Below are 12,188 nucleotides of genomic sequence, written 5' to 3' on the forward strand. Positions count from 1 at the left end.
GGTGGGTGGATGGGTGGATGGATGGATGGATGGATGGGTGGGTGGGTGGGTGGATGGATGGATGGGTGGATGGGTGGATGGGTGGGTGGGTGGATGGGTGGGTGGAGGGTTCAGCTGCGTTGGTGCTGCAGTACCGTGAAATCACCCCTCGGTTGCACCCCTGGTGCAAACCTGGTGCAAACGTGTGGCCGGGGCCCAGGGCAGCCCGTGGCCCCCCTCGCCAGCCAAGGTGCCCCCCCCCACTGTGTGCCCGGCCAAGGGAAGGTGCTTGTGAGCGGGGCCGGCGGCACCGTGCGCATCTCCCACGCACCCTCGGCCCTGCCCCGCACCACGGGCGCAGGGGATGCGGCGGGACCCCTGGGGGGCAGGGCGGAGCCAGCCAGCCCCTCCGGGGGGCTTCGCAGGGATGCGACGGGCGAGCTGGGCACCGCTCCCGCCCCCCCTCCCCCCCCCGCGGGCAGCAGGACGGGGACCCCCCCCGCCCCCCCCCGCCCCAGGGGGGCCCCGCGGCTCCCGCTGACGCAGTGTCTGAGGCTGCCGCACACGCCTCGGCTTTTTTTTTTTTTTTTTTTTTTTTGTACTTTTTTTTTCCCCTCCCCTTCTCCCCTCCCTCTCCCTTTTCGGTGGCCCTCCCCCTCCTCCTCCTCCCCCTCCCCCTCCCCCCCGCCGTCCCCGGCCGCGGCTCGGGAGCAGCGCGGAGCGGAGCGGGGCAGCGCCGGGCATGGGGCGCGGCTCGGCGGCACCGCGGCCCCCCCCGCGCCCCCCTCGGCGCCCCCCTCTGCTGCCTCCTCGGCCTCCAGCTGGTGCTCGGCGCTGCGCAGCCAGGTGGGCCCGCGCCCCCCCCCCCCCCCCCCCCCGCTTTCCGCGAGGTTATCATTGCTGGGGGAAGGGGGGGGCAGGCGCCGAGCAGCGGGGGGGGGGGGGATGGGGAGCCCCCCGGCTGCGCTCGGCCCCCCCCCACCCCGGCCCCGCGGGGCACTGCCTGGGCAGGGGGGCGGCGGGACCCAGAGGGCGGGGGGGGCGCTTCGCTCCGGCGCGGTTCCCATCGCTCCGCTTTATTTCCTCCCGGAATGTTTTATTTGCTTTTATCGCGGTTTGTTTTACTTCATCCTCCTTCGGTCGCGGTTCGTTCCGCCGCGTTTTGTTTTCTCCGCTTTCGCCGCCTCGTGTTTGCTCCCCGTTCCGCCGCCTTCTCCTTCGCTTTTTATTATTTTTAGTTTAACTCCCCGCGCCGTGCAGCCACGCAGCGTCTGGCGAACCCGGCGGAAACGCTTCCGCGGCCGGGGGGGGCCGGGGGGGTCGAGGCGGGGGGGTGCTGGGGGCCGCCCGCTGCCCCGCTCCGGCCCTTTGTCTCCCCGGGGAGGGCAGTTGGCGGCGGGGGAGGGCGGGCAGGGGCCGAAGTGTTTTGTTGGAGGTTTCCTCCCTCTCCCATCTTGACCCCCCTCCCGGCGGGTTAATCCTATAGAAAAGGGCCGGGGATCGGGGCCCGGGGGGGTGTTTGCAAACTTCCTTCTGTTTCTTAACTTCTCACAATAAAGTCAGCGGGTTGTGGGGGTTTTTGGTGGGGGTTTTTTTGTGTGCGGTTTTTTTTTTTTTTTTTTTTTTAAACCTCCCGAAGACACCCTGTGCCAGAGGCGTGAGGCTCGGTGGGATGGCCCCTGGAATTGCCATGTCGGACTCTTTTTATCCCGGGACAGTCCAGCACAGGGGCCAGGAGCTGCTGTTGTTGCTTCCTTGGATTAATTTGGCCCTATTGAGAGAAAAAAAAAAAAAAAAAAAGCTAAATTGGCAACTTTTGCCTGAAAATAACAACCATAAACCCTTGGCCTGCTTTATTAGAGCATGTCCAGCAAATCTGAAGCAGACTGGGAAGCGGCAGCATGGGAGGGCACTGTCCCCTGCCCACCCCCCACCCCCCCCAGTGCCCCCTCTCCCCCAGCCCCGCCGGCAGGGCGAGGGGCAGCGCGGGGGCTGCTGGTGTGATGCCAGTGGGTGACCATCGTGGGCAGCGATGGCGGGTGACCATCGTGGGCAGCGATGGTGGCCAAGGCTGGGGTCCAGCCTGCGGCTGGAGGAGACACCGCTGGTCCAAGAGCTGGAGGAAGGAGGCGGCGGTGGGGCAGGAGACCCCCGCAGTGGGGCAGGAGACCCCCGCAGTGGGGCAGGAGACCCCCGCGCTGGGGACAGTGCTTGCCAAGGTTTGCTGCTGGTTGGAGCCATCTGAGCTGAACCTCCAGCTTTCGGCTGCAAAATTCCCGTTAAATTCCGGTAATGTGCCGGGGGGGCCGCAGATCCCTCCTCCCGCGGGTCTGAAGGGGGTAGCTGGGTTTCAGCAGGGCTCGGCTACCTGGACGCACCGACCCTGGCCATTTCACCCTGGAAAACCCCGGAGGGACCGGGGCCTGGCGGGTGCCCCTCGCCCAACAGAGGCACCTCTGTCGTGGTGGCGAGGCGGGGGCACGGTGGCAGCCGACCCCCGCGCCGGGGCAGGGCGAGGAACAAGGCGGCTTTCAGCTGCTGCCAGCCCGCGGTGCTGTGCTGCCTGCGCTCAGCATCCCGAGGGCGAGGGGCTGCGGGCACCCTCGAGTCTGCCCCCCACCCCATCCCGGCTTCCCACCGCCCTCCCCAGCATCAGCCCTGGCTTGGAGCGGCTGGGCGAGGGGTGCAGGGGCTGGCGCTGATGTGGGGGCCACATCCAAGGGCCCCCCAGCCCCAGGCTGGGTTTGCAGCTCGGAAGGGACCCTCGCTGGGATTTTGGGATCAGGATGGGTTTGTCCCAAGGGTCCCTGGGATGAGTGCTGTTTGCAAGGACTCTTTCAGGGGGGCCACAGCAGCTGGCCCGGCAGACAGCATTGCTTTCTCTTGGGAGGCTGTCGCTTCCTTGAGGAGTTTGTGCCAAATCCTTGCCACCGGGACAGCCGGGAAGCATTTGTGGCTCCCCGGTGGGATATCGCTGCTGGCAGCCCCCTCCGCAGCACCGCTTGAGCACCCATGTGCCTGCCCTGGGGAAACTGAGGCAGCAGCTCCATCGCGCCGTGGCTGCGGGTGGGACAAGGTCCCCGTGTCAGTGCGGGGACGTGGCACTGCCGATGCTTTGGAGCAGCTTCTCCACCTGACCGGCGCGCAGCGTGGGACCCACGGTGGGACCTGCTGCGTCGGCTTCGTGGGGAGGGGGCAAAAGGGACCCAGGGAAGAATGTGCAGCCCGTAAACCGAACAGAGCAGCCTTTGCACGGAGCTGCCCCCTGCTTCCCTCTTCGCAATGGAAACAGCTTGGTGCATGGCAGATGCAGCTCCAAGAAATTACAACTCGGTCTCCTCTGGATTATTTGGGAGCAGGAATGGGAACGGAGGTGGCTTTGCTGGGAGCACCCGCCTGGCTGGCAGGGGACACCCGGGTACCGCGCTGCCCTGGCACGCTTGCAGCCTCAGCAGCCAGCCGGGGTGGGACGGGGTTGAGGCAGGAGGGCGAGGGATAGCGGCTTGTGCAAGAATTACAAGAATGAAAAGCAAAAGAGATTTAGCCTTCGGTGCAAAACTGTCCCCTTCCCCCAGAGGCACGCCGGGCGCGTGGTGGCCCCGGCAGGTTTCGTGCGTGAAGATGCTGCCCCGGGATGCCTTGCTGGCACGTGAGATGTCCTCGGGCATGAGGTCCTGGCGGTGGCCAAAGCCACGTTGCAGGTTTCTCTCTTTGGCTTTATTTCTGGCTGGATTTTGCACCTTTCCCTGCAGGGCAGAGGCACGCTCCTGCCTTCCTTCTTCCTGAAATATTTTCCGGGGAAATTTTTTTGCCCCAAAATGACAGCAAATGGCTCCTGAGGGTGTAATTGCTGTCTGCTAAATCATCTTTTCTGGCTGATAAATCCATAGTGGGGACTCTGGCTCCAGTACCTCAGCGGGTGCCGTGTTGGTGGCTCTGCCGGAGGTCCCGGTGCCGCTTGGCTCCATGGAGCGTGGCCGATGCTGGAGCAGGAGTGCCCTGGAGCCCGCTGAAGCCCATCCCAACCCAGCCGTTTCCCTGAAAGGTTGTTGAAGCAATTTCTAAAATTTTGTTCTTCACGTGCAGCTAAGGAGCAGGATTTTAATTAATTTGAACTGTGCTGGGACCATGGAGCACTGACATTTTTCTCATTCTTGAGATTGCTCGGAGCCCAAAAGAGACCCACACAGATGCTCTTTTTCTTAAAGGACCCATCTTTAATTAATTAAGGATTAGAAAATGATTAGTGGATTGACTTGCAAAATCTTGGGAGTACTCTTCAGCCCGGGAGCGAAGGTTTGGCTGTTTGCAGGGGGCACGGGGTATTTTTCAAGTGTGATGCTCCCTTCATCCATGTTCCGGCGAGAGCTCGGTCCTCCGCTGCACCCTTGCAACAGGGATGTAAGGGGCATTTTCTGTGTTTGCAGGATGGTGCTGAGGCTGGGAATGGGGAAGTTGAGCCTTTCCCTTTCCTCCCCCTGAATCCAGACACAGCACCTTCGGGGCTCTGCAGGAAACGGCCCCATTTGTCCCAGTCTTGCCCTTGGGCAAGCGAAGAGCACCCGGTGAGAGAAGCTTCATGTTAGACATTGTTTTAAATAAAAACCAATAAAGCCATGGAACACCAGGGGCTGATCCTTGCTGTGCAGACACACTTGGTTTTGGCAAAATGGGGGATCCCCCATCCTGAGACACCGATGGCGCTGCTCGGAGTGTTAACATCAGGAACAGTGCCAGAGAAACAAGGGAGGAGAAATCTCGGGATCTTTTTTTGGGGGACTTTCTTTAGGAGTGTTGAAAAATGTAGTAGTTTTCAGCCAACTGTGCTGAAGCTGTGTCTATGGGGACATGTGTCAGGGCTGTCCCGCATGTCACATCGTGCCTCTGGATGTGGTTGTGAATCTGCTGGCGGGAGGGTTCTGCGGTGCTGGTGGGCAATGCCTCAAGGCGAGCAAACTGGGGGCAGTCAGATGAGCGGGGGCCAGAGCAGCCCCCCCGGCCACGGCAGAGGCTGCCACTGCCAGGGTGTTGTGGCTGGGTGAGAACACTTATGTGGGACGGGACAGGGTGGTGGGAGGGATCCTTTGCCACTCCCCGGGGTGCTCCCGGCGGCTCCATCGCACTCCTCCATCCCGCTGGAGCCCGCTGGCTGGCTGGCACTGCGTCCTTCTGGCATTCCTGGGGGGTCGGCAAACCTGGGATTTCTGCCTCTGGATGTATGCAGCCACTGCGGGGCTGGAGCCTGGAGGGGGTCTGTGGGAAATTTGGGGAAAATTTACATCCTTCTACCCTTTGCTGGGTACCTGAAGGTGGATGTGGGGGCTCCTGGCTGCCTTGTCCCCTGCCAGGGGGACACTTGAGCCGCCCACGGGCTGGCGTCCCCTTGGAATGCGTTTATTTGTCTGCATCCTGGGCAGGGTGTGGGGAGAATGAGCTTTTTAATGTCTGCAGAAAGGCTGAAACGCGGTATGTGGACCCCATCCAAACTCCTTAGGAGGCAGCAGAGTGAGCAGGGTGGTAGGTAGCCTTCGTGGTCGCGGCCAAGTAAGGAGCTTGTCTCGTACAGCTCCCACCATATAAACAGCTCCTCTGCGCCACTGGGCGAGCCAAGAGGAGTTTCTCTGCTCCAAGTGCTGGTCCTGCTGCTTCGTACCCTCACCCAGGCCAGCAGGAGCTTCGCTTTCTTCCCTGTGACAAGAGATCCGCTCCTTATTCCCTGAGGATTATTTTGAAAAACCAAAACAACGACCATCCTCTTTTATTCTGGAGCTTGGCTTGCAGCACCCGGCGCTGCCCGTGGCTGGGGCTGGCCCAGCCAAGCCCTGGGGATGTGCTGGGCTGGGGCGAGCCTGTGGGATGTCAGGCAGCATCACTGTTTTGACTCAAACCTCTAGTTTAGGGTGTTGGAAGGGGGGAGGCTGGTGTCTGCCATCGTTTCTCGAGCAGAGTGGAAGCGGTGCCAGTGCCCCCTCCTGAGCCAGAAGCTCGGGGCATGTGCTGGGGCTGCTGATACCCTCTGCATTTCCTTCCCTTTTTTTTTTTTTCTTTTTTTTTTTTTTTCCTTCGGTCTGAAGTTCCCCTTTAAGGAGTTGCATAGAGTTTATCAGTGCCAGAAAGCAGCTCGGGGGGGGGGGGAGGCAGTACAGCGATGCCCTCCCCGCAGGCTGGGGCGGGCTGCTCTCTCATCCCGGGGCCGATGGCAGCAGTGATGCGCCAGCTCTGCCGTTGGGAGCTCCTGTGGGTACAGCTGCTGCTTCTCTTACCACTGCTTCCCCTTCGCAGCCCTCTGAGGGATGCACAGGCTCCTTCCTGGGGCCAAACATTGCTGCTCTTTACGGCAGTGGCCATGCTTTTGCTCTTCTCCACGTTGAGACCATAGGGATGGCATCAGCCACGCCTGGACCGACTGCTGGGAGCACAGATGCCAGCAGCGGTGACACGGGGCTTTGCTGGGAACTCCTTTCCAGGCAGGGGGGTTTCCTCCAGAGGAATATTTCATCCAATAATACGGAATTTAAGATGGTACGGAGGGTTTTCTGTGCCCTTGCAGCGTCCATCGGTGGAGCCGGCCAGGCACAGTGCTGGGGTGCAGCCCTGGGGTCCTGCACCCCCAGATGTCACCGAGGGTGACTTCTCAGGCTGGTCCTCTCCCCACCCAGCAGTTCCCTCCCCTGCTGGCAGGGCTGCGCTGTTGGGTGAACCCCTCTGTATTTGGCCAGCAACACTTTTTGCTGCTTTTTCTGTGGGTTTTTTATTCTGAGGGTTTTGCTTCTCTGTTGCTGCTCGTCCTGCCGAGCTTGGTGCATCCCCAGCCTTGTCATTGTGAATGAGCCGCCGCTGCCCGCAGCTTCTCTTGCATCTGTGTGGCATGGGTTCGGGAGCAGCAGCGGGGTGAGGCGCTGGCGGTTGGGAGCAGGTGGCCGGGGGCTGCTGTGCCCCGTTTTCCAGCGGGTGAGAGCACGTGGAACCCAGAGGTTCAGGCTGAAAGGACGTTTCTTTATGCACCGTGTGAGTGAAGGGTGGGCTTCTCGCTGTGGGATGTTATGGGTAAAGCTTTTGCATGGGCTCCCAAATCCCAACGAAGGTGTGTGTTAGGAGGCTTGCTTTCCTCGCATGGGCGACTGCAGCCCCTGAGGAGCTCCTGGATGCCCAGTTTGGTGCTGCGGTGGGGGGCACCGTGCCAGGCGGTTTGGAGCAAACCACATCTGCAGTCGTGTATGCAGCACCGAAACCTTCGAGGAGGGGATCGACCCTGTTGCTCTGTGCGTGCTCAGCATCCCACACAAGTGGGGTTGGAGCTGAGTTTTTCAGGACACCCCAAATAAAGAGCAGTCCTGAGTGAGAGCAGGGGGCAGGGAGCACCTTCGCCAGGGTGACTGCAGGATGGTGCTGAGCCCTGGGGCTGTGTGAAGGGCTCTGCCGTCAGGTGGGTGCCAGCATGAGCCTGGCAGCGGAGCTCGAGGGTGGCAGGGTGGGCAGGGGATGCGGGCACAGAGCCGGAGCGGCACTGTCAGCTGGGGCCAGCGTTTGCTTTCAGCCGCGCGCAGATGAAATTGTGGCCAGAGCCCTGGAGCTGCTCCCGCCCGGGGTTACTGGGACCAGGGTCCAGCTCTAGCTCCAGTCCTCTTAAATTTGCTCCCTGTGTTTGTTGCTGGTGATGACAGGGTGACAAATGCAATGAAGCAGGGGTGCTCTGGGTGTCCTGGTGTGGGTGGCCAGGCTGGGACGTGCTCGGGGCAGGGTGGTGCTGAGGACACCCATCTGCGTCGTGCTGCGGCGCTTTCTGCGTTTGCCACCACCAACGGCCACCTCTCTCCCCTGGAGCCTCCCTGTCCCCGTTGCCTCTCATCCAGTGCTGCCCACGTTCCCCACAATTGTGGGCTGTGAAGCTTTCCTTGTTTGCTGTGGGGTGGTGCAGCCGCTGTGGGCAGGGTTGAGCTGCGTTCCCTTCAGTTCAGACTTTGCTGGCTAAAAAATTGCTTTTTTAATGAAGAAAAACCCCAAGACTGGAGCCAGTCATGGAGTATAAAAACTCCCATGAGGGCTGCCCCAAAGCATCACAGCCTCTCCATCTCTGCTGTGTTGGGTCACTGGTGCCAAAGCCAACCTCTCCCAGTGTGCCGGAGTGCATGCATCCCAGTATTCCCCAGTGGGAGGAGAGATTGTTCCTGCAGGCAGAGCCGGTGTCCCACTCCACCCAGCTCCCCGCTGTCCCCACCGTTACGCTGCCTCCTAACACCGGCTGCTTTCCGTGCTCATACCAGTAAGCCAGAGGCAGCACGCAGGTGTCGCCAGGGCTGGGGTGAGGCAGCATCCCTGCTGAAAGCGTGGGCTTTCGCTCTGCTTTCCCAGGGAGGAGGAGCAGGACACGATGGAGCAGAGCTGCTCTGAGCTGGTCTTGCTGGGAAGATGTGGGATGCAGGAGGGAGAGGGTGTACAGGGTGCCTACCCCAGCACCCATCAGATCCAGCCCTGGGTTAAGTTTGGTGATTCCAGGCAGAGCATCCAGCAGCTGCATTTTCCAGCGCTCTTCGTCCTGTGCCGGAGGGCAGCTCCTCTTTGGGAGGGACCTGCCAGTGTTTGCCGTGGTTGGGTTTCCATAGCCAGAGGGTGGCTGGAAGCTCTGCCGGTGGCATTTCAGGTCCACAGGCAGGTGCAGAAACCTGAGGAGCATCTCTGAGAGGAGTCACGCGTAGCTGTGCTGTAGGTGCAGAAGGCAGGGCAGGAGAGGGGGCCCTGGAATGGACAGGGACATTCCCAGTCCCACTGGGATGCTCCTCTGGAGCTGCCTTCCGCGAGGTATCTGTGGGATACCGGCATGGGAGAAGGGATTCACGGATACAGACTCGCCCCATCCCGCTCATCCCTGCATCCATCCCATTCCCTGGCGTGGGTGGGGGCGGGGAGCACTCGCTTGGGCGCTCGGTTTTGGCACTGAGCGGTTTGGCACGTGCCGGGGGTTCCTCTGCAGGTGGCGGCTGGGAGATGGTCGGGACCGCGCCAAAAGCCTGGGCTCCCCTGGGAGCTCTTCGCTCTGTGGGTGTTGAAGCCCGTTGGGCTCGACCGTGCCGGGGGGCTGGGGTCAGGGGGGCTGAAAGCACCTTTCATCCATCAGGGGCCTGTCCAAGCACCGCTGCCAATGTCATGGGCACCAGCGGGGGTCACATCACCCCCGAACTCCCTATAAATAAGTGAAGGAAAAGCGTGTTTTGGGTGAAGCAGAGCACGTGCCATCGCTGATGCGTGCCTTCGCTGGTGCTGGCCGCCCCCCCCAGCTCCAGCCATGCCAGGAGTGGGTCCCTGCCGTCGGTGCACAGTGAGTTTTTCAAGGGGAGAAGATGGAAGCACCGGGGAGGTGCGAAGGCTGAGCCGGTGCTAAAGCTCTCCCGTTCCTCCGTGGCTCAGGGAGGACCCAGGGGGCCGCGTTGGGTGCCGTCTTCTGCCTCCTTCGAGCAAAGGGGCCATGGGCTGAACTGCCTGCTGTGTGCGTGGGCAGCCCAAAACCCTTAGCCTATAATTTCCTACCTCCAACTCTTCTCTTTTTAGAGTAAAATGATATTTTGTGCTTTTCTGGCTCGGGGGCTGCCCCCTCCGGTCTGGACAGTTTCCTCCGAGCGCCATGCTGCTGCATGGCTGCTGTCGAGCATCGTCCTTGCACGGTGCCGCACGGCCCCAATGTGGTGCTGAGCGCCCTGACACCACTCCAGGGCTTTCCCACGGTGCTATTCATTTTTTCATGCAATGCAGATAATGCTAGCAGATAAGCAGAGGAGGGTGTCCCGTTGCTGACCCCTGCTGCTAACGGCTGTGGTGATGCTCATGGTAGAGCAGCTTTTGCTATTCCTACAGCCAAAGGGCACCCGGCGTTTGGCTCCTTGCAAAGCAAGTGGCATCAGCCTGTGACCCAGGGAGGCCTCATCCTGCCGGAGAGCCTGGTACTTGGTTGTGCACTGATGCTGCATGACCCCAGAAGGGCTTGAAGAGCCCACCGCGCTGCACCACCCCTCGCTGCTCGTGGGAAGGGGAGGGCAAGGGGCTGGCTGTGCCGGGGGTGGTGCTGGCACGGTGCGGTGGGTGCTTGGTGGGGGGCTGAGCTGGTCTCCTGGTGTCCAGGTCAGGATCAAGCCAGCTCCGGGCAGGGAAGCAGCAGCCCCAGTTAAGGGACTGGAGCTTCCGCCAGCCAAAATCGGCCCTGTCTGGATTTTTGCTGATTTTGTCACTTCCCGTGATTTGAAAAATATTTTCCGAGAAATAAATGTTTCTTCTTCCAGTCGTTGCCTTTTTCTGTTGCACGTGTGCAGAGCCTACTCCTTGGAGATCACCGTGCGAACGGGCTTCGCTTCGCTTTATTTGAGGTCATCACAGACATCACCGCAGCTGGGGAACGGGCCTTTTGCATCATTTCTTTTCTGGAGCCAGGTTGATGCTGAAGCTCTGGGATGATATGGGGGTGTCTTTCTTCCTCCATTTCTTTTTCCTTTCAGAGACAAGTCAGGAGAGTTTGCTGAGCTGAGATGTTTGTTGTTTGAATGTGCCAGAGCCGCCTGTAACGACATAGCTGGGGCAGGGCAAGGTGGTGGGGGAATAGGAAATGAAAACCTTTTCAGCCCAAAAAATTCATATAATGGCAAAAACCCAAAGCAAACCAAAGCTAAATATAGCGGGGCCCGTGAGCTCGCTTTGACTTCTGGTGAATGCTTGTGGTAGAAAAAAAAAAGGGTCGCTTTTAAAACAAAAAAACCCCTACTTTAAAAAAAAAAAAGTCATCTTGTTGATGTGCTGCTTTGTGCTGGGGCAAGAGGTGGCTGTCCCGGTGGCGGTTCAAGCTCAGAAACACACGTCTGAGGAAATAAAGTGTCTCTTAAAAACGGCACATCAGCTGGAGCAACTTGTCCTGCTGCGATGCCCTGCCTTTACTGGTTTGGGCTGGGGTTTTGGAATGGGTTGGTGCACTGGGGTGGCCCTTGGTGATGCTGGGCTGGGGGGTCACCGTGGGGATGCAGAGCTTGGCCGTCACATCGAGCCGGGGCTGAGATCAGCCTTTCTCCCTCGGCAGCTGCGCTCGCGCTGTATCTGCTGGCAGCGATTCCCCTCGCTCTGCTCCCGCCTCCCAGCGCCTGCGCTGGGATTTCGGAGGGTCCCGACGTTCCGTGTTTGCTGGGGCTGGGGCTGTGCCCACGGGGGCTGCGGCTGCGTGCAGGCGTTTTCCATCACGCCCTGTTCACGCGAGGGGAGACCTTCCCCCGACGTTCTCGTTTGCTCTGCAGTTTTTTTAACAGGTCCCCAAATACACATAAAAATGACGGATGCGCTCGCTCCTTCCCTGCTCTGTTTTTCTCCGCCCAGAGCAGATGGCCGGTGCCGAAGCCGTTGCGTGGGCTCCTCCGGCGCCAGCGCGGGGCTCGCTCTGGTGCCCCGGAATGCTGCGGGGCTGTTTCAAACGGCTCTGCTGGTGCCGTTAGAGTGGGCAAGCTCTTTGCACCGGCTCCAATGCCCAAAAGCCTCTTGCTGGTGCTTCGGGGGGATGCCCCACTTGGTGCAGACACCCACCCGTCTGGCCTTGCCCAGAGCCCATCACCCCACGCGCAGGCGCAGGGGCAGACCCTGCGGTTATTGCTGCAGGGGAGCGGTGGTCCCCGCTGTGCCGGGTGCTGCGCCCAGGGCTGCACCCCAAAACTTGCTGTGCGTGGAAAGGGAGCCAGGATGCTCTGGCAGGGCTGGGATGATGCTGAATCCCCAGTTGATGCTTTAACCTTTTCCCCCTGTTTTTTTTCCCAGACTCCAAAGTCTTCCTCATCTACAACGCGGGCGCGCAGGGCTGCCTGGAGACGAAGGACTCGCTGGTGCGACTCGCCAAGGGCTGCAACGCCAGCGCCCCGGCCCAGCAGTGGAAATGGGTCTCACGAAATCGCCTCTTCAACGTGGGGGCCATGCAGTGCCTGGGGGTGTCGTGGCACGGGGCCAACGCCACGGCGGGGCTGCACCCCTTGGCCACCTACGAGTGCGACCGCGAGTCGGTCAACATGCGCTGGAGCTGCCGCGGCCTCGGGGAGCAGCTCTCGCAGCATCTCGGCGCCCGCCCAGGCAATTCCTCCCTGGACAGGGGGGGACCAGGCGCGTGGCTCGCAGTGGAGGACGTATGGCACCGAGGAGGATCTGTGCTCCGTGCCATACTCTGGTAATGCCTCGCTGGGCATTGGTATTCTCCC

General features: G+C 60.9%; 1 protein-coding gene across 1 annotated transcript in view; it reads left to right on the top strand.

The window, feature by feature from the left end:
• Positions 1-647: 647 nt before the first annotated feature.
• MRC2 (mannose receptor C type 2) overlaps positions 648-12,188 on the top strand; it is a gene marked incomplete at its 5' end in the record, with an annotated part of 28,212 nt that continues 16,671 nt past the window's right edge. Inside the window, 3 exon segments of the mRNA XM_055790118.1 lie at positions 648-825; positions 11,758-12,083; positions 12,085-12,157. Coding sequence (XP_055646093.1) covers positions 648-825; positions 11,758-12,083; positions 12,085-12,157 — 577 coding nt within the window.

The sequence above is a fragment of the Falco peregrinus genome, chromosome 18 (assembly GCF_023634155.1).
Source record: "Falco peregrinus isolate bFalPer1 chromosome 18, bFalPer1.pri, whole genome shotgun sequence".
Taxonomy (NCBI): Eukaryota; Metazoa; Chordata; class Aves; order Falconiformes; family Falconidae; genus Falco; species Falco peregrinus.